The following is a 22,252-nucleotide window of genomic DNA, read 5'->3' as shown; positions in this document are numbered from 1 at the left end:
GGTTGGGGAGAAAAAGAAGGGGCTGGCTCGAGCGTTGGGCTCCTGATGGTGGCTATTTTTGTCTCCCCTAGCTGAGTGATTGGGACAGCGGGTAGAGGAGAAGATGCTGATGGCCCGAGACACGGCGCGGGATGAGGCTCAAAAGCTACACAGGAAGTGGCTGAAGCACCAGGCCTTTATGGCAGAACTGGCCCGCAATAAGGAATGGCTCGCCAAGATAGAACAGGTGAGTGGAGGTGACCAGGGCATGATGGTGGAGGGGGAGGGAGAGGAGGGGAGGGGAGGGAGCGAGGGGAGGGAAAGGGGTGGATGGGGAGGTCAGATAGGCAGAGCAGGTGAGTCGTGGGGTGAGTGTGGAGAAAGATGGTGGTGGGAGAAGGAGCAAGGAATGGCGGGGGGGTGGGGGGGGAGGGCATCATGTCAAAAGAGAGCACATGACTGAGAAACTGTATGATTGTGGGTGTGGTGGCAGTAAAAAAAAAAAAAAAAGGTGAAAGTGGGAGAGATGTCATCACACAGCTTTCGTTTCATCGCTCGGCTTGTGTGTGTGTGTGTGTGAGGGGGGGGACATCCTGAATTACATTCTCAAGGTTATGATTGCTGAAGTAGCAGTGTTGTTTTCATGTTCACAGGTGGTGTGATGCCCGTGCTCCTTCTTCTTTTTGGTCTTTTTTTGAAGCAGAGAGGGTTAGGCCATCTGAATTTCATCATTCAGTCATGGAGGTTACAGTGAATTATATAGAGGGCACGTAAACCTTTGCAGCAGTGAAGGCCAAGCGTGGCAGAGATCCCTTTCATTTTCACGTATATTTCAAAATGGTGTAACTACACACAGCAGATGTAAGCTTCATTTATCATTTCTTTCTTATTGGTTCTATATTTCTATCCTGCTTTGCTACCCTGACAGAGCTCATGCCCATCCACACAGAATGTTCTCCATGCCCTCTGCCTCAGTGAAGCTCAGGTGGGCTCTCGAGATGGAAATGAGTCAATGAGGCTCCATCTCTGTTAATGGCACGTTGCATTCGTTGTGTTGTGTGTTTAAGCCACAAACATTGTGATGCTGTGATTCAGAAACATGTGATTCTCTGCTTAGTTACAGTTGAAGCTGCAGATGAGGACATGAAGAGAATACAGGATGGGGATGCTTTGAGTGCTTAGTTTGGTGAAGTTTGTGTGATATAGAGCAAAATGTTTGCTATATATGGATATATGTGATATAGATTGTGATTCAGATTAATGACATCTCGGGGCGGAAAAAGCTGTTATATGGTTAAACAGGAAGTGCTCTTTTACATCGAGCCCCCGAGCTTCATGTGAACATTAGCAAAATGTCAGACTGAAACCATTTTTGTAGCTGCAATCCCTTAATTCCTCCATTTTTGGAATATATATATATAAATATTTGAATCATTATGTTCTCATTAGGAAATAAAGGCAGGTTAATGAGCAGATTACTCATTTCCTTCTCAGTATTTCAGTGGACAATAAACTGCACCAGGCCAAAATCTCTCACTGAATTATGACTTATTGTGTGAAATGGGTTCTGTCAGCATTATTTCTTATTATTAAATACTTCATTGATGTTAGATACAAATGAGTGGCTCTTATCAATCCACTCACTTTAAAATACACCACAGATAGCTCTTAGATACACATTTTTTTAACATTTATAGCTGAATAATTTCCTTTCATGGTTGTTGAAGTTTCTCAAACCTCATTCTTGACCTTGCTCAAATATATTTACACCTACCAGAGCTTTTATGGCATTTTAATGTGTTTTAATCATTCATTTTTCATTGAACACATCAAGAAATTCATTAGACTTTATAGATTTTTTTACATGTTATTTTTTGTAGTATATGGTATTAAATATTCATGAAATAGCAGTGTAACTAATTATAACCGTGGCCCTTGAAGACAAGCTCTACTACTGTACATTACCTAATGAGGAAATCCTCATTAGCCATCTTGGTTGTCCATGTGTGAAATACATTTTTAAGGTTTATCATGCTACAGTCTAGACCCTCCCAGTGAGCCAGCAGACACCTCCGTTTAGCTCATTCACAACACTAACAATGCAAAAGAGTTCAAATGTGACTTTTGATGAATCTGTGTTGCATTGCAATCAATGTCTGCAGACAGGGTTGTGCTTTTTAGTAGCTGATGCTTTATTTTTACTTTCTTGGAGACAGTGTTTTTGGTAAGTTCTCAGGTTTAGTTAGGTTTAGTTTGTGGTTTAGTTAGGTTTAGTTTGTGCTCTCAACAGTGCTGCATCCTATGGCTGAGTAGTGCAGAATATTCTGTTCAATAATCAGCAGTTAAACAGTAAACTACAGCCTGTGGTGGGCATGAGCGATGAGCTAAGCATTCTCATGCTGACTTAATACTCTAATGTAGCAACATATGGCTTCTTTGTTGGGATGGTGGTGTTTTAATGACGTCAAACAGGTTCAGGGTTGGGCTCCATTATAAGTGCAATATGGTTCAATCCATTTCAAATTAAAATTGGATGCCAATTTATTTGTAACCCATCATAAAAGTTCAAAAATAGAAGTTACCAGCCACTGGATGACAGGTATAACTTCAATTCCAATATCCAACCAAAACAAAAAAAAAATCCAATGTTTGACTCAATATCTAGACCAAATACTGTATTTTCTCCATTTTGGCTGCTTTAATGTTCCTTTTTTTGTTGTGAAGAGGTAATAGGTTATTCTCTTACTGGTCCAATCCAAATTGTCACAGATACTGCAAGGTTTGTGCATCTCAGTTCATTAATGATGTTTGTTTCGTTTGATGATGAGAGATCAGAAAAAAACTCTGAATTGTAAATGAAAGAATAGTGATAATATCAGGAAATGCTATCACATGACAGCTAAAAAAAAGAAGAGAGAATCAGATGTAGATGTGGTTCAAGTGGGGAAAATGATGTTAATATATTAAAAGCAAACTCGGAAGGCCCGTTGTCAACATCATAATCATATCCATGTATTCTATTCTCTATTCTGCTGGTAATAAAAGGACTTAGACAGATGAATCATTCAACCGGAATTGTATCCAAAAAGAGAAAAGCAACATGTTTTAGCTGATGAATGACCACAGTTAACTGATATAGTATATATGACATGGTACATTTAAAACATTTTCACCATATTTAACAGTCCTTATAAAATTAAATCAGCTACATTCAATATTGCAGTAATTCCAACTGAAAATTGATTATTTTAAGACAAATAATGTGTTATTACCTGTCCAGGAGCTTCAACTTTGATGTAGTAACAAAGATGAGTCTAGAAATGTGTTGAGCCCTACCAGTGCAGTTCTGTTTTTTGGTATTTTGCCTTTTATTGGATAGTTTACTATGGAGATACAGACAGGCAGCATGGCTAAAGACATGCAATAAAGGTCCTGAACCATTGGCGTTGCAGTTTTAAGCTGTGCATCCTCAGGTCACCATGACACCTTGTTACCCTTATAAACTGAAAATAGAGGTGAGCAGTAACATTCTGATACATGTACCTTGAATTTTAAAAGAACACAGTCAGTGTTCTGCCTATCGTGTGAATCTGCTCGGAGAGATATGGAGAGGCCCCTCTACCTAGAATGACATCTCAGCTTGAAATGAAAACGGACTGAAACAGGATACTGCTTTTACTTTTGAATCATCAGCGTATTTGTATAACCTTTCATGCCAAATACCAGAGAAATAAACCAAAAGGACTGACACTGAGTGCAGAAGATGGCTGCTCCATGGACGTTTCTATCTCCCGTGCTGCTGACTGGCACGATTTCCTAAAGTTTCCCCCCCCTGTCGACGTAGCCCCCCGTACAGACTGTTACGGAGACCCTCTTGTCTCCATAGCCCCTGCTAACATCACTGAATCTACCCCCACCGCTCCCTCTCTCTCTCCCCCTCTCCCTCTCTCTCTCTCTCTCTCTCTGTCGTTACCTGAGAGACAGAGAGAAAAGATGACGCTGCGTCCTGCCGCGATCAGAGAACTCTGCGTCCTTTTGGAAGGGTTCCCGCCTCGGCCCCTTACCTCTGTTCTCTCTTTCTCTCTCTCTCTCTCTCTCTCTCTCCCTCTCTCAGTACTTACTCAGCACATGAAGCCACACACAGCTCCGGGGGCCGGCTCGTGTATGTGAAAGATCTCTGGGTGCTTCTCTGTTACAGTGAGAGGACTCACAGCTGACCTTGTGCCAAGCCTTAGCATGGGCTCAGGGGTCAATGCTTCGTAATCACACAAACACACTGTGAGCTGGAGGACATATATCTGTCACTGACCAATGGAGCCACATCACTTATATATGGAAAAATGGAAAAAAATGTCCATTGGTGGTCAACTATATCCTGCTAGTGGCTGCTAATGTCTATTTTTAGAGAAAGAATGATGCTATTGATTTATATTTGATATCCACACACACTGAATATACAAAATATGATGGACGACTGCCCCTTGTTAACAGTTCACACTGTAAAAGAACCATTTAACTCATCTGTTACTCTTCATCTTAATCTGTCTGTATGTACGTGCAGTTGACATTATTCTACATCTCAGCACATTCCATAAAATATCAGTTCATTAGTCCATCTGTCGATAGTCCTTTTTTTGATGATTCACAATAGGAAAAAGCACAGTTAGATCAAATATGAATACATGAAGTCACATTTTTGCTGCTTCAGTTTCACGGTCCTGATATTGCACATGTTCATGCTCACTTTCACACTGTCATGGTTTACAGGGACCCTTGAACAGAACTGAGCTATTGTTAATGTTATTAGTAACACCTGTGCTTTTACCGCTATGACAAGTCAAAAGGTCTGCTGTGAAAGAGATTTATACTTTCAAACATACAATATACTTTCTATTTTGTTTCAATGTCTAAAACAGCTGGGCACATGTTTGCTAAAAAAAAAAAAAAAACTCTTTCAGTGGTGTATGAATACAGTTTTGGTACTCTAGTGTGTATTTCTGGCAGCAGGACAGTGTTAGTGGGATTGACTCAAAATAAACGACAGCGGCTGTGCTCATGTTACTGAATTAACATGTAACAATAAGATAGATGAGACATACTTTATAGTCCCTTTAGGATAGTAGTATTCCATTTAACAACAGCCCATCTCTGATTTCACTCTTCCTAATAACTGTATTTGTGTTTATTTTTAAAGTCCCCCTCCGCTCAAAAATATATTTGACTTATTCTAAGCTCAGTCGGATGTCTGAGCGTCACCGTGCAGAATGATGTGTGTTTTCACATTCATCTGCTGTAGAAGGGAAGTTTCTCTGAGCTCACCTGAAATCTGATTTAAAGGAGTAGACGTCATTTTAAGGATTTCAGTGTGGTAATTAAACTTTTATTTGTGTTATTCAAAGCAGAGTAGGTTTTAACATACATCTTAAAACATGTGTGGTGTAGCTCTTTAAGGATTCTTCATCAATTATTCCTACAACATATTCTTTCATTGTGTGTTTTGTTAGCTGCGTTGCTTCTTAAAAACATCTTAAAACTTGTCCGGAGGGGATCTTTGACTCCTTGTTGACGACTAATTTCACCCACACAGCAAACACAAATGATGGCACAGATGAATGAGTCGTATCAGGCTGTGATTGCACAAGCAATAGTTGTTGGTACAATCAAGTCATTGCTAGTTTTGGTCTTTTCATGGGAATTATCGATGATAAGATACAGAAGCCGTCAAATATCGCCAGAACTATTTTCATTTTTTAGCTGTAGCAGTACTGGAACATACGATAGTAGAGGCTCATTCTCAGAGTGACAGTGTACTCTCTATCAGATGATGTTAAATACTGTACATGCCGTTCTATTACGAGGGCTACATTCCATCCTGTTATTAACGAGCTCCCAGAATGCTGCATCATGCTCATATATATATGTGCACTCACCAGACCTTTTGTATTGTTTAACAAGCCAGCATTGCCACACTCCTGAATTAGGTCACATCTAGCAGAGGATTTAGTCATGTTTCTGGCCAGCTATGGTAATATTGCTTTCTTGGAATTGTGGAGTATACCTGAAGCTTCTAGCACTTATGTGTCTATGTGGCTGCTGTGTGTGAGATTTGATCGTTCCTCGGTGGTGTAATGCACCACTATCATAGCTGAACGCTTTCCAAAGCTGCTGCACATTAGTTATCTCACTTACTTCTGTCATGATATTAGAAACCTGGTCAGTGAACTGAAATAAGAAGAGAAGAGAGAGAAGACGCTTCATCTTCATCTTCCTCCTCAGTCCAGTGATGTTACAAAATGAACTGATTAATCACACAATTTGCTGTGATTAATCGTGGTTAATTTCCTTTTTTTCTTCTTCATATTGAAGCTTAATAAGATGTAAAATCACAAAAAAGAAATGTGCTCCATGTTCAAGTTTACAGTAGTCCATACAAATATGAAAAAAAGAACAAGGAAACATTGTGATTGACACATGAAGACACACAGAGACAGAGAGTGTAAAGGGACTTCCTCATCAACATTTAGCCTAACTGTGGAGTGTTATTTAGCCTCCTTTCTAACAAGCTATCATGACACCATTAGTAACAAATAGATGCCTTAGGTCATGTAGTTTCAATGATTACCAGTATGTTGAGTCTGCTACAGAATCTGAAAGACAAATTATTGGAAAAAATAACATGTGCATTTTGACAGCACTAATATATATAAAGCGCTATTAACTCCATACAATATTTTCTTACACTTGATTTTTAAAAGAAGTTTGAAATGAGCGTTTCACTTTGATAATGTTGTTTTACATGTACCTTATTTTACTTATTTTATTAGTTTGTTCGCATTTTGGTGGAATTTGGTGATTTTGTGTTGCATACATTTTCCTGACGCTTTTTTAAAATGTACTTTTTTGTCTCCCTGCACATCTAAGTTATTATATTATACTTGTGGCTCAATTTGCTTCAAATAAATAAATCTGCAGCAACCTAAAATAGAATACATTTCTATCTATTTGATAGATTCTTAGTCTCTAAAATACTCTAATCTTAGTCCTGTAACACAAGCAAAATAAATGTCCATGCTGCTATTTTAGAGACCCAAAAAAGACCCATCTGGGTCACAGTGCATTAAAAAATCATTAGAAATATGACGAACAACAACATGTTATTAAACCAACTGCCTTTAATGGATTATACATTCTGTCTCAGTGGCAGTGATGCTCATGACTGCTCAGTAAATGGTATAAATAGATGGCTTTTAGAAATAGTAGAATCAATTTATTCATATATTAATTCAAAACACATTATTTTGAAAATACAGCATTTTCAAAATAAGTTAGTGTAAGTCACAGCTGAAAATTGCTTGTATGAAACAGGCAAATTCCAGAAATAAATAATAGTATGTGTACTTAAAGTTGCTGCTTTAACAGTATAATGGTAGTACATTAACTAGTAGTGTTGCATTGTGGGTTGGGGTGAAGGCACAAAATGGCATCAAAGAATGAAGCTGACATCCTCATATAGTTTGTAGCATTATATATCTCTGATTAAGCAGATTTAAATGTGGATGTGTGCTCTGTTTCAGGATGTCGTGTCTGTGTTTTCAGTGGACTTTATTTTTAGTGTGATACACAGCGTGGCAGAAGTTGCATAGTGTTACTTTAATGCAAACAGTGCAATAGGTGTGAATACATTCTTGTTTGTGCCAATAGTATAAAACAAGCCCTTTTAATCCCACCCACATTTTCACTATGCTGCATCAGCATTACAAGAAAGCCTGCAGAATTTGGCAACACAGGCGCTGCCACAATAGCATGATTCATACGTGGTAGCCATTAAAATATCGCACCATGTCAGCCATGACTGCCTCGAAAAAATTCACTTCACAGATGCCCTTTGGATCCTACTGTGCCGAGGCTGTAGCACAGCCCAGCACACCCGCAGCCTGATTCCTGTTCCATAAACCTTTGATTCTTTCTCCTTTTTTTTTTTGCTTCCCTTCTTCCTTTACTCCTCTCCTCTCTCTCCACCCCCTCTCTGATTTCTTCTCCCTCTGCCTCTCTCTCTCTCTCTCTCTCCTTTTTCTCTCTGTGTCAGTAAAGCCAAGAGAAAAGGAGAGAGAGAGACCTGCTTTCTGCTGGCTCTGCATTATGAGAGGGAGAGCGAGGCTGAGGGAAGATAGGAGCGAGAGAGAGAGAGGGAGAGAGAGGGATGCGAGAGAGTGAGTGCTAGCAGCAGTTAAGCAGAGAGCCTGTGCCAAGAGGAGGAATGCAGCACTGCATTATGAAAGCCATAGGATATAGGTCCAGCTCTCTGGGAAAGATAAAGGAAAGAAGGAGGATTTAGAAGATAAAATCCATCATGTGCATGCTTATTAATACAACACAAGCTTAAGTAAATAACGAGTATCACCCGATTTGGTATAGAACAGAAGAATGCGGTGCATAAACGAAATGTGGAAAAAAGATCTTCAACATGATCACAGGCGAAAATCTACGCTATAAACGAGCCTTTGTTTGCCAGATGCTAAAACAAATATCCAAAAGCTTGTCATGGAAGGGAAAATACCTCCTACTCTCCCTTAAGTCAAAGGTATATGGAAGGAGACTGGTAATGATCTGTTTCAGGGAAGTGAAAAAAAAAAAAGAAGAAAGCCTCATTGACACAAAAGGAAAACGCCACAAGCTTTGATCTCTCCGCATCTCCTCATCCAGATCACGTCATGAACAAAGCCCAAAGATTTAGGAGGAGGGAGGAATAGAGGAAGAGTACAGGCGCAGGACAGAACAAGGGGTTTATTAGACTTACCATGCATGATTTTTAGGTCAGCCCGAGGCCAAACTTTGCTCCATACACCTGCCTCTTTGCAAGCAGGGGGCTCCAGCCTTGGCATGGAGCTGTGTTGTCCCGAGTTATTTTGGGGGATGAAACTGAATTTAGCCTCTCACTATGTAATAGTTACTCTCACAGTCCTGGTCTGTAATAAAGGACTATATACAGTACAATACCCACAGGATCATAATACATGGAATTGCACGATGCGTTTAGGTGTTCGGGTTTTTTTCGTCAATCGTAAATATAAAAAGGTTACCGATTATCTAAAGATGACTGTCATGGAAAAGGAATTCTTAATAAATATATTTTAGATTTAGAAAAAGGTTTTCTTTGTGCTTGACATCTAAAATGGTGGACAGTCCTGTGCAGCATTTGTGCACTTCACAGATTTCTGGTACCGAGCGAGGCAACAATCATCTCAACCCACAAGAACCATCCCTCCAAGCAAAAGCTGACATTAACCGGAGTGTACGAGCGAGAAGCAAAAAAAAATCACTCAACCAAGAAATGACAGTCCAACATATAATGTAGTTTTTTTTTAAAAATAGGACAGGGATAACACGTGTAAAAACTGACATTATGGGGTTTTTTTAGAAGTCTGAACTGTCATTTGCGGTGTTTTTACCACTACAGGAGGGTCAGGAGCTGATCCACGAGAAGCCGGAGCTGCGTCCGGTCGTGCAGCAGAAGCTGGAGGAGATCAGAGAGTGCTGGTCCGACCTGGAGACCACCACCAAGGCGAAGGCCCGCCAGCTCTTTGAGAACAACAAGCCCGAGCCTTCGGTGAAGAGCTACTCGGACCTGGACAACCAGCTCTCGCACTTGGAGCAGCAGCCCCCCCAGCTGGAACAGGCTCACCATCTGCCCACCTTCAATGAGCAGCTTCAGAAATTCCAGGCAAGTCTCAACTGAACTGTGACATTTTTATACACTGTAGCATTGTGATAGTTATGTGACATTATCTTTTAATTTGATCCTTTATGTTTCTCTGTCTGATTCTTATTTTGACCACTGTACCAGTTATTATTCATTATTGCACACTAACATTTTTAGCACAGCCTCAAGAGGAAGCCACGCTGCATTTTACCACAGAGGTGTCCAAACTATTCCATAAAGGTTCATGTGGCTGCAGGTTTTCATTCCAACCAATCAGGAGCACACCAGGCTTGACTCATTTAATCAACTGATGTCAGTCTTCAGACAGCTGATTGGTCAAATCATGTAGTTTTGATTGGTTGGAACAAAAACCTGCAGGCACACAGAGCCTTTATGGAATAGTTTAGAAATGCCTAAAATCAAACATTTAAATCCTACATAAGGACATAAGGAAGTTTATTGTCATTGGGATTTCACAACAAAATTCAGTTTGGAACTCTCATTGCAGCAAGGCACATGACAAAAACTGGATAAAATGACAACAATAATGAATAAAATGATAAATAAAAATAAATCAAGGCAGCAACAGTGTAATCCTGAACCTTAAACATCAGTAGAAACAGGTTTTTGGGGGATTTTGCAAATTAGAAACCCGGGGAAAAACAAGCCCAAAATGAATATAATAATAAAAATGTTATCGTTTTTCTTAATGTCTAGCATTCATATGTTTTGGTAGCTAAAAGGTATATGTAAGTATTCATTGCAAAGTATAATTTATGTGAATATGGAAGGTCATCAAGCCAGCATTTTAAGTCTCTGTTATTCTTTTTTAATGTTTTACTACTACAGTATCAACATATCCCATTATAAATAAAAGTAATGCATTTAAAACAATATTTAAGTTAAAGTACATAAGTAAAATGTAATTATAGTATCATTATGCTAAATATCACCAATCAAAGTGTAAAATATATTATTGGAATATTATTACTGAACCTATAGGCAGCATTTTATTACTGTGAAGGTGGAGCTAATTCTGATAATGTTTAGTGATGGGTGGTTTATGAATGGTGGTGGTTTATACATTTATAATATGTTTTACACATAAAGTCTAAATCTGAAAAGGAACCATCAAATTGTACTGTGAAATAAATGTAGTGGAATAAAAAGCACAAATTTCCCTCTGAAATATAGAAAAGTAAATGTAAATAATATTCAAGAGTTGGTTCTTTGACTCCACTCTTTAATATTTAAGTCAATAAACAGGATTATTTCTACCTCTAAAGCATCTTTTCCCATAAGAACTGTGTGCATAACCAAAACTCTCTAATCTGCTTTGATACAACTAATGCTTTTGACAGACTGTATACTTCAGCTCATTGTTGTTTATGTAATTTTCCTCCTCTCTGACGGGAGTCCACAGAGGCCGCTGTTGTGGCATGTTCTTAAACACAAGCTTCAATGGCATTAAAAAAAAAAAAATGCACCATATGCTTTTTTCTTTCTTAAAGTCAGGCAACCGATTACATAACCCTGAAAACAGCTGATGCTCCATGTTTGTCCGTCCCTTCATATGGCTTGTAACGTGACCTTCGCCGCCCCTTTCTTTTCTGGTGCAGGCTATGGAGTCTCAGATAGGGGACTTTTACAAGGATGTGGGAGAACTGGGAAGCTTGCAGGGGGTCTGCCTACCCCAGCGAGGGCTGATGGCAGGTGAGAAGGAAAGTGGAGAGCAGTCAGCCGTGGTTGAGACCCGCATCGTCCGCCTCATTGAGCCCCTGAAGGAGAGACGCCGCATCCTGCTGGCCTCCAAAGAGATGCACCAAGTCGCCCAGGACCTGGAGGATGAGATAGTGAGTGGGCTATTCTTTTCTCTGATTCATTTCATACATTTCCTCTTTCTTTATTCCCTTCGTGCATCAGTCAGTTTGCATATTAAAGTGTATGTTACATGTACAAATTCATGCATTTACCTCATTGTGGTTGCTTAATAGCTGTGGATTCAGGAGCGTCTTCCTGTGGCCTCCTGTAAAGATTATGGAAATAACCTCCAGAATGTCCAGCAGCATGTAAAAAAGAACCAGGTAAGAGATAAACATGACGTTCAGATACGATCAGCTGAAATGTGACCCTAACCCCGCTCAGTCTGGGAACTTACCTCTGATTGGTCCTTTCAGACTCTCCAGAGGGAGCTGACGGGGCGGCGGGCACGTGTTGAAGAGGTTCTAGACCGGGCGGGGATTATCGCTTCGCTGCGCACTCCAGAGGTGGAGTTCGTGCGTGAAGGGGCGGGGCACGTGCGCCAGCTGTGGGAGGTGCTGCAGCTGGAGGCAGAAAGGAGGTCCGTGATGCTGGACGCCACGCTGCAGTCTCAGCAGTACTACACGGAGGCGGCTAAAGTGGAGTCCTGGCTGTCAGGTCAGAAGCTCCATCTGGTCAATGAAGAAAGAGGCACGGTAAGGACAGCCATGACATTCACACTGCTGTTTATTAGCATGAATCCTAAGCTGCTCCAGTAGCTGACACTGTTCTGATGATTTTAGGATGAGTCAAGCACCCTGCAGCTGCTGAAGGCCCACCTGGCCTTAGAGCAAACTGTGGAAACATATGCTGAGACAGTAGGCATGCTCTCCCAGCAATGTGGGCGCCTAATGGAACTGGGACACCCAGACAGGTGTGGCATGACTCACACATAAAACCCACAAAGCAACACATGACCCAAGAAAGGACAAAAGAGTTGTTCTGCATATTTAACTACCCTACGAGATAATATGTGTCATTAGTTGCTGTAACATTTAGCTTTCTGTGCATTTCTTACAGTGAGCAGCTCACCAAGCAGCAGTCCCACATAGACCGGCTGTATGTGTCCCTGAAGGACATGGTGGAGCACAGGAAGACCAAGCTGGAGCAGCAGTACTGGCTCTATCAGCTCAACAAAGAGGTGGAGGAGCTAGAGAGGTGGATCACTGAGCGCGAGTCGGTGGCCAGTTCCACTGACTTGGGCCACGACCTTGAGGATGTCACGGTCAGTGCTCGGAGGAATGCACAGTTTTTTAGTTGCTACACTGTACTAACTGAAGGAGATATTAAACTGTCCAGTCATTTATAGGTGAGCACAATTAACTATGATCATATTATTTTACCTATACACATTTTTCATGTCAGGACAATCAAATACAGTTGCATTTTTAGTTGAATAATTGTAACAAATACATTTACCTTCATTTTAATATCAGACTTCAATGGTTTTTCATGAGGGATAAAAAAAAGGAAACGTTTCCACTTAATTAGAGGCCAGTTTTGTGAAAACATGCTCATAGTCTTAACATGTCAGGATGTAGTTGTTCCTATTTACCAGCTATGTTTCTGCAGACTTAAGTATCAACTCAAATATATGGTAAGACTGTTATAACATCTACAATTTACCTTAAAGATCTCCACAGACATCCGTTTTATGTGTAGACCAAGTAAAGTTTGTGCTCTGAGAAGTGTTATCCCCTCTTATAGAATGAGAGCAAATAAAGCATATTTAAAATATTTCATTTAGTCTTTAACCTTGTTATTTCCTGACTACAACCGTAGATAACAAATAAAGTGAATATTCAATTTCCAGCCTCATCCTAAACATATGATTTGATTTAAGAGCACAGTATAAACGTCATAGGCCACATAACAAAAATGCAAGAAATAGGTCTGTATATAATGTTCAATCAATCAATCTTTATTTATATAGTGCCAAATCGCAACAAAAGTCATCTCAAGGCACTTAACACATAGAGCAAGTCTAAATCATACTCTTTAGTTTAATTTACAGAGATCCAACATTCCCACATGAGCAGCACTTGGCGACAGTGGCAAAAACAACTCCCTTTTAACAGGAAGAAACCTCAGACAGAACCGGTCTCTGAGTGGGCGGCCATCTGCCAGTATGATCATCATTTGCTATCTTAACGTAATGATAAGTTTTGATCATACAATATATTTCAAAGGCCCAACTCTATATATAATTGGCAATGGCTGGTATTGACTCATGTGCACCAAATATGACATGAAAAATGTTATATGTTTTATTGTATACTTGGCTTGGGTCAAACATTACAGTAAGTGCTTATAGTGCTCATCTTACAAAACATAAACATGATAAAAAATCATACCTGCTGATGTTTTATACAAAACAACCCCCAACATGAATAGTCACAAAATATGTAGTTATCAACATCTTTCTTACAGTGTGTCAAAAATGGTTAGTATTATGGGCTTCACAAGGATATGATCTATAGCAGGGTTGTTGTATTAGATTGCATTCATGTTATCATGTACAGTCCCTTTATGCTTTTTGGTTGTGTGTTCCAGGTGCTTCAGGAGAAGTTCACCAAGTTTGCCTCAGAAACCAACAACGTCGGCCAGCAGCGGATGGAGCAGGTGAACAAAATGGTGAACGAGATGATCGACTGCGGCCACTCGGACGCCGCCACCATCGCGGAGTGGAAGGACGGACTGAACGAGTCCTGGGCCGACCTCCTGGAGCTGATGGAGACCCGCAGGCAGATGCTGGCAGCGTCCCACCAGCTGCACAAGTTCTTCACCGACTGTAAAGAGGTTCGATAAAACGACTGATATAAAGTCTGTGATTCGGGTGTACCTTTGCGTTGTGCTCTTAACTGCCTTCTCAAAGGTAGACAGTCTGGCCGTTACATGCGGCTGCTATTTTTAAAAGCGCTCGTGATGACGACGCTGTCCTGTGTTGTAGGTCTTGGCTCAGATCGCGGGGAAGATGAAGCAGCTGCCAGAGGTGAGGGCGTGCCAAGCCAACATCACCAATCCAGCCACCCTGCAGAGACTCATGCACTCCTTTGAGCATGCCCTTCAACTGCTAGTTGCACAGGCAAGTGATATGACTTCTTTTTAAACTCATCAGTCACACAGTGTACTTTCTGTTCAGGAGCACCAGGATGAGTGGATATAAAAATGATACCAAACTTAACAGTTTCACAGATCCACTGAGTAATCCTACATATAGTCTGTATGCATATATTCAGGTGTAGGGATTCTATAAAAGTGTGTTTATTTGACTAATTCTAGTGTCATGAAGCCACTAACTCTCTTCACCCTGTCTTGGTGTAGGTAAGGCAGCTGCAGGAGAACGCTGCCCAGCTTAGGACCATCTACGCTGGTGAGAAAGCTGAGGCCATCATGGTGAAAGAGCAGGAGGTGATGGAGGCGTGGAAGGAGCTGCTCAGCTCTTGTGAGGCCAGTCGCGTCCAGGTCACTTCAGTAACCGACAAGGTGCAGTTCTTCTCCGTGGTGCGTGAAAACCTGATGTGGATGGAAGGCATCATGGGCCAGATTGGATGGGATGAGCCCAGGTGAGACATCTATTTCGTGTTGTGCGCATCGAATATGTTCAGCATGATGTCCAGTTTTAGAACTCGTAGTTTGCGGTTCAGTGTTCAATTAAACTAAAAGTCTCTGTGGTCTTGTGCAGTCCCTATGGACCCAAGTTCATTACTGTGTGGTGTCAAATTAGGCTGCTGTGCCACCTTGACCTAATTCCACATCACATCTGTTATTCGGTTTTTTAATATGATGTAATTGGAGGTTATAAATTTGACACTGTAATCACCGCCATTATTTGTCATTTTACCAACTGGTTCCTCTGTGTAATAAGCAGCATTTTCACATTTGGCTGGAAATCTTTTAGCAGCTGTCGATACATATCAACATATGTGTGAACATACAGCACCATGGGGCCGGTAAAGATGGTGAAACATATACACACCATCTGTATAGAGCTGCATCTAATGATTACTTACATTATTGGTTGGTAAAAGGATTTTTTTTTTATAGGTTAACTGTTTGGTTGAATAGTGAAAATACCTATCCAAATCTCTCTGAGTCCATGAGGATGTTTTCCAAGTGCTTGTTTGGTCCAAATAGCCAAAGATGTACAAGTTGCAATGATATGTAACAGAAAAGCAGCAAATTCTTACATCCGTGAAGCTCCAGCCGCTAACATTTTGTTATTTTTTAAGAAACTCATATGTTAAATTATGAATTAAAATATCTATTAATTTTCTTGTAATGGGCTGTCACTATGGTAACACTATATAAATGTTACATGTGGTGTAACTGCAATGTCTTAAAAGGCTTAAATCCAGCCTTTGTTGCATGTCATCCTCCCTCACCATACATCACACCCAATCTCTCTACTGTACACTATCTCAGATAAATAATAATAATATGATAATAATAATACTTTTAGCAATACTTAAAGACAATTTACAGGAGGAGGGTCAATTAAAAACAGTAAAACCATGCAGTATAAATAAAAACACGATCAATAAATCAATCCAAACAATCAAACATTAAAAGCAGATTTAAAAAGATGAGTCTTAAGGAGTGAATTTAATGTGATGAGGTCAGTGCAGTCACGGAGTGAGTTCCAGAGAGTGGGGGAGGCAACTGAGGAAGGCTTCGGCCCCCCCCCCAGGTCTGGCGCTTAGTCCTGAGAAGGGTGGAGAGGAGGTTGGCATATAAAATTGACATGCTCACAAATAATCTTAAAAAAAACAAGACTCTTTATAGACTCTATAAACTCTTTAAAAAAGAGTCTATAGCACACTAGCAGCCCTGTGAGGTGGTAATGATCATTATTAAGAACACCAAGTCTGTTAGATAAATAAATACATTTTAGTCCAAATTCTGGTTGTGGTGAAGTAAAGATAATAATAGGCCACAGGGTGGTGTAAACCGGTTCTGCTGGTGGCACTAGATGAACAGCCAAGGTATTAGTCATCCTCTTGGCACCTTGGATATGTGCACCAAATTTCATGGCAGTCTGTGTAATAGTTTGGATGAAAACTGTGCACCAAAATTTTGCCTCATCACTAATGTGGGTAGAAAAATTGTGATAAACAACAACTAAACACTAATCATTTAGTCTGTGTATATACATGAACGTACACTCTGGAGCTATATGTTTAATCTAATCTGAATAATAATATAATAATCTGATCTGTCCTTCTTCAGAGATTTGACAGCTCTTGAGGTGATGATGAGGCAGCATCAGGAGCTGAAAGCCAAAATAGACGGCCGCAGCAAGACCATTCAGCAGTGCGCAGATCTCGGCAAGATCCTGATCGCTGCGGGCAACCCTGCGTCAGAGGAGGTTAGGTTAACGCGCGGTCAAACACATATGAATTATCATCACACATACCACAAACCCATGCACTTACTTTATGGAGATGTAGCAGTATGTTGTTGTGGTCGTGACTGCAATCTGTCTGTCACCACAGATAAAAGAGAAGTTGGACAGCCTTCTGGCTAAGCAGAGGGATCTTGTTGAGAAATGGGACAAACACCAGGAGAAGTTACTGCGCAGTGAGTGACTCACTAGACAACCACACCAGAGCAGAAACAGCTTTTAAGACAACACGGTGTTAAATATCAAATGGGCTCAAAGCTATAAATGTTTTTTTCCCCACTTAGTCCTGTTATGTGCAGTTAATGTATTATGAATCATGTATGAATTTTATTGTTAGTCTTGTGTGAGCTAACATTACATACTCATAACGATAAGATGAGCATCCGAGCTATGGCGTAAAACATAAGCTTACACGCGAGCATTTAAACAACAGATTTCCACTGGAGCATGTGTTAAAATGTGGTGTGATTGTAAGCGTGCTGTCGGTCTGCTGTCACCTCCAGAGCAGGAAAAGTTCCAGTTCGCCCAGGAGACCGTAAAGGCGGAAGCCTGGCTGAAGGCCAAGGAGCCGCTGATCACCTCCAGGGAGCCGGAAGGAGGAGAGGCCCAGGCCCAAACTGATGAGGTTGAGCAGCTCATCCTTCGCCACGAGGCCTTCCGCAAGGCTGCTGTAACCTGGAAAGAACGCTTCAGCTCACTCCGCCAGCTTTCCGCAGTAAGCTTGACTGTAGATAAATGTTTAATCAGTTTGGTAGAGTCACAATTTAATGCTGCTACAGGAAAAAAAAAAAAGAAGTGACCTTGGGATGTTGTGTTTGCTTAGCAGGCATGGGCGCATGCCATGAGTTTGCATCGTTATGGGCTTAAATCTGTCTCATGACATTTACTGCATGCGGTGCAGCCTCACTGACTGCACCCCATTTGCCTTTCATGTTTCATTGTTTAGCTGTCAATAAAACAGACTGCTCTGAGCAAATATTCCTGATCATTTGTTATACCTCTGCTGATTGGCTCCATCCCGCTTTTGGTTTCTGGCTTTAATTGGCTTTATATGCTTCTATTAGTTATTTAAACTCTTTCTTTTAGGCTGAGAAGAAAAAAGAGGAGGAGAAAAAGACCCCGCTCTCCAGCCGAAGGATGTTCCCGTTATCTTGTCTGACTCCCGTTCCCTCAACCAGTGCTACCTCATCTTTCTTGAGGCAGACGGTACAAGCTCATATGGAATCCAAACCCTTACAGACCAGTCTGGATCTGGGTGCCACCCCAGCAACCCAGAGATTGTCCTCATCGCTTGCCAGCTACCACCCAATCATAAATGGATCAGGCTACCACGGACTGGAACAACAGTGCAGTGCAAAGTTGGTGGGCTCCTCCTACCTTGGGATGAATCATCAGGTGACCGGAGGTGGAAGTGACTCCGGGTTTTCAGCACTGACCTCCCACAGTGGTGGAGGAGACACTTCTACCTACCTTGGGAAAAACCATCAAACTGTTGGCAGTGCAGAGAGCTCCGGGTACTATGGAATGACTACTGGGTGTGTGGGTGGCTCTGGCCACTCAATGCAAAACCATCTAGCCAGTGGCATTGTAGGAAGTTCAGGTAACCTAGCTCAGCAGCAATGTAGTGGAGGTATGGGAAGCCCAAGTTTCCACCCTCATCAGAATATGGGAAGTTCTGGGTATTTAGCGCAACCACAAAATGTGGTAAGTTCTGGATACTTGGGACACCCGCCTAATTTGGGGAGTTCAGGATATTTGGCACAACAGCCTAATATGGGGAGTACTGGGTATTTGGCCCAACAGCCTAATATGGGGAGTACTGGGTATTTGGCACAACAGCCTAATATGGGGAGTACTGGCTACCTAGCGCAGAATTATCAGGGCAGTGGAGGAATGGGTAGCTCAAGCTATCTGGCACAAAATCATTACAGTAGTGGAAGTCTGGGCAGTTCTGGTTACTTGGCGCAGAGTGGTGGCATCATGGACCCGAAAATGGCATATGCATGGCAGCACCTGAAAGCTGACTTCATGCAGCCCAGGATCAACCACATCCACAAGGCTGTAAATCCCCTACTAGAAGCTAGCAGAGTGCAACGAGAACAGTTTGGGGACATCCCAATGGCAGACATGGTGGGGCCAGAGTCAGGGCTGGACCTCCTCCACGGCCGTCTCCAGAGGGATCCACGTGGCAGCCGCTCTGACCCCCAGATGGACCATCTGAGGCGAGAGAGGGAGTACAAGCTGGGTAGACAGACCTCCAGCGAACAGGAGATCCAAGCCAGGCTGAACGAGCTGCCGCTGATTGTGCGTCAGGAGCGCTACAGGAGACGCCTGGAGAGGCAGTCGTCCAGTGAACAAGAGGGGAGTGGCAAGCAGAGGCTGCAGAGACAAGACTCCAGTGACCTGGAGGGCTCTGTTAAAGAGGGCTCTGACAAACGCTCAGGGTATGTGAATGAGTCGCCATGGAAATTTAAATGATCTTTGCAAAATTTGGCCCTACATTTTGCCTACTCAGCAGTGTCCAGCGTGATCCTAATGATTTTTAAGGTTGCATAATGAATGTGTTTGCTGTTTGGGTGACTCTCTGTTGTCACTGCAGGGAGAAGAGAAATACCATGGCGGAGATTGTAGAACAGGTCCAGGAGAGAGAGGCGGCAACTGTGAGTTAGCTTTCATACAGTGTATCACAATGGTGTTGTAAGTTCATCTTTCATTGTATCTTTAAAATGTCTTACTTTTTCTTTTTATCTGCTTTTCTCAGGCACGAGGAGAGCCTTACCGGCCTCCTAGCAGCCTCTCAGCACCTGTAACTCGTTTTGACGGACGTCCCCGCGCCAGAGACCGCCCCAAACCAAGGAGGAGGCCCCGTCCAAAAGAGCCTGAAGAGACACGGCGTTCTCGCTCCGCCCCAGCTACCGGTGCCCCGCCAACACCCCAGCCACCTTCACACACTGCCCAAAACGAAGGCTTTCTGTACCGCAAAAAGGCCACCACTACTGACCTTGAAGCTCAACAGAGGAGCCCCAACAGGTAGAGCTACCACTGACAGACCATACAACACACACTTACAATGGATAGTTTGCTGACAAATCCATGTTGTAGTGGAGTCTCTTTTACAAGACTTTAAACTAGTCAGCTGGGGAACATTAAAAAGATAACAACTGAAAGGAGATAGTGTTTTCACCAAGCTCATTGTTGCGTAGCTTAATTAGCTAGCTAGCTAGCTTCAGCTGATACGATCTACTAGTGATAATAAACAGAATATGTCCATGGTTGCCAGTTAGAAATAAATAGACCGCTTTTGTCTACCCCTGCCTGTTGTTTATGCCTATTATAATGTTTTGAGTGGTACATTTGCCACCATTACCACTGACATCTTAAAATGGCTCAACAGGAATAGCAACAGTGTTTACATTGGGCAGGGCTCAGCCAATGGTCAATCAGATCAAATCAAAATATATTGTTCTTTGGTGTTCATTGTACATTAGCTATCTCATAAGATTTGAATACATCTGAAATGAGAATTGCTGCCCATAATATATATATATATATATATATATATATATATATATATATATATATATATATATATATATATGTATATACATATATGTATATATCATTTGAGAAAAAGTGAAATCCAAGGTATTCACAGAAATGTATCTTAATCTGCTTCATGTGTCATTTTGAATTTCAGTAAGTCCTGGACGAACGTATACTGTGTGCTGAAAGATGGAATGCTGACCTTCTATAAGGATGCTAAGAACCACACCGCGACCTACAACGGAGAGCCTCCCGTTGACCTTATTAACTCCTCATTTGATCCCTCGCTGGGATACAAGAAGAAGAAAAATGTGTTCATTGTTAAGTAAGTAGCTTTTTACTGTGGCAAATTTTAAAAGGTAGAAATTGTGATTCTGAATCCTGATTTTACAGGGTTGTGTTTCTCTACAATGAATTCATTAGTTATAGTTCATAGCTCATAGAAACACCAAAACATAAACAAATGTGCATGTTAGATTATTCCTTATGCATGTGGTTAGAATAGGCATTGCTGTGCATAAGAAACTGACAGTCCCTGTTGTTGTTTTTCTAAAACAGCATGAATGACGGAAACAACTTTGTGTTCCATGCAAAAGATGAGGTAAGAACATTTATAGTTAAGTCATGTTAAAGAGGAGCTCTGACTATGGGATGGCACACATGGGTTGTGCAAGGATTTCTGGGTATAATGGGTTATAATAGTAACATAATTTGATATGTTATATTTCATACCTAAACATCATAATAAGACAGTTGCCTACTGTGCCTAATGGTAAAATCCGCCTGTGCGTGCATCCAAAGCCTGATACTGTGTATTTGATTCCTCTGTGCCATAGAGCTCCATTGTTTCCCAACTGCTATAAAAAATGTATAAACACATCAATGAGCCTTTTTAAAGATGGACATTTCCAGTAGGAATCAGTGAGCTTGAGTGCCACATACAGGACAAGAAGAGGCAGATTGACACATTGTTGGATTTGGTCTGTTTCTGGGATTTAGTGACAGTAACTGAAATTGAGAATTGAGAATTTTACATAGTCTTATCCTCTGAAATATAATAATGACTAATGACAAGATCCTGACACTATAATGAAACAGACAGAAGATTTTGCTCAGTTTTCACACATTTGGATTGTGTGTCATTTATCAAACATTTTGATCATCGACTTGAGTAAATAAATATCAGACTTTGCATCAGTCTAAGTCGTCTATTTTTAATTTCCTCTCTCCTCCATTTACTAAAACTGCTCAATTGAAAGTCCCTCTCTGTTGCAGGCTCTAATTTTCATCTACAATGATGGTGTAAATCCTAAAATACAATATAAATCATGCAAAACAAAATGTAACATGCAGAAGAGAAAGATCTGACTGTCTGTCTCATGCTTGTCTGTGTAGGAGGATCTTAAGGCCTGGACTTCGAACATAACCACCTGTATAGCTGAGCATGAGGCCATGGGCATATGGGACAAGCCAGGCACCTCAACCTTGGACCCCGAATGCTCGGAGAGGAAGGAGAAGTCGGAAGGGGACGCCGACGCCAGGTCAGAGAGATCGGAGGTCGTCGAAGGGGAGGAGAGGTCTGAGAAGGAGAGGTCAGAGAAAGGGGACGGCTCTGATAAGCTAGACACGTCAGAAATCGCTGACAAGATGGAGGGCGGGGCGGGGGGCTCCAGCACGTCTGGAAAGAGCAAATGAGGAGCCCCTTTATGTTTTACTCACTGACAAAAAGGTGTAGGAGGCGGTGGGTGGGAGGGAGGGATGGATGGATGGAGAGCATGTGCAGCTAGGTTTGCAGATCCTCAGTCACATAGCCGGAACACACTGAG

At 41.5% G+C, this 22,252-nt stretch overlaps 1 protein-coding gene across 1 annotated transcript; it reads left to right on the top strand.

Annotated features, from left to right (window-relative positions):
- The first annotated feature begins 97 nt into the window (after window positions 1-97).
- Window positions 98-22,121, top strand: sptbn4a (spectrin, beta, non-erythrocytic 4a). Its single transcript, XM_062433584.1, has 19 exons — window positions 98-226; window positions 9,437-9,700; window positions 11,299-11,532; window positions 11,674-11,763; window positions 11,857-12,135; window positions 12,223-12,353; window positions 12,500-12,704; window positions 14,033-14,278; window positions 14,430-14,564; window positions 14,804-15,045; window positions 16,709-16,847; window positions 16,975-17,059; window positions 17,387-17,598; window positions 17,970-19,327; window positions 19,483-19,543; window positions 19,645-19,913; window positions 20,581-20,751; window positions 20,985-21,027; window positions 21,822-22,121. The coding sequence occupies exons 1-19, from the start codon at window positions 104-106 to the stop codon at window positions 22,119-22,121; spliced, it is 4,587 nt and encodes a 1,528-aa protein (XP_062289568.1). The 5' UTR covers window positions 98-103.
- The last annotated feature ends 131 nt before the right edge of the window (window positions 22,122-22,252 follow it).

This window comes from Scomber scombrus, chromosome 14 (genome assembly GCF_963691925.1).
Source record: "Scomber scombrus chromosome 14, fScoSco1.1, whole genome shotgun sequence".
Lineage (NCBI taxonomy): Eukaryota > Metazoa > Chordata > Actinopteri > Scombriformes > Scombridae > Scomber > Scomber scombrus.
Note: the sequence above shows the minus strand (reverse complement) of the source record. Positions and strands in the feature narration are given on the sequence as shown.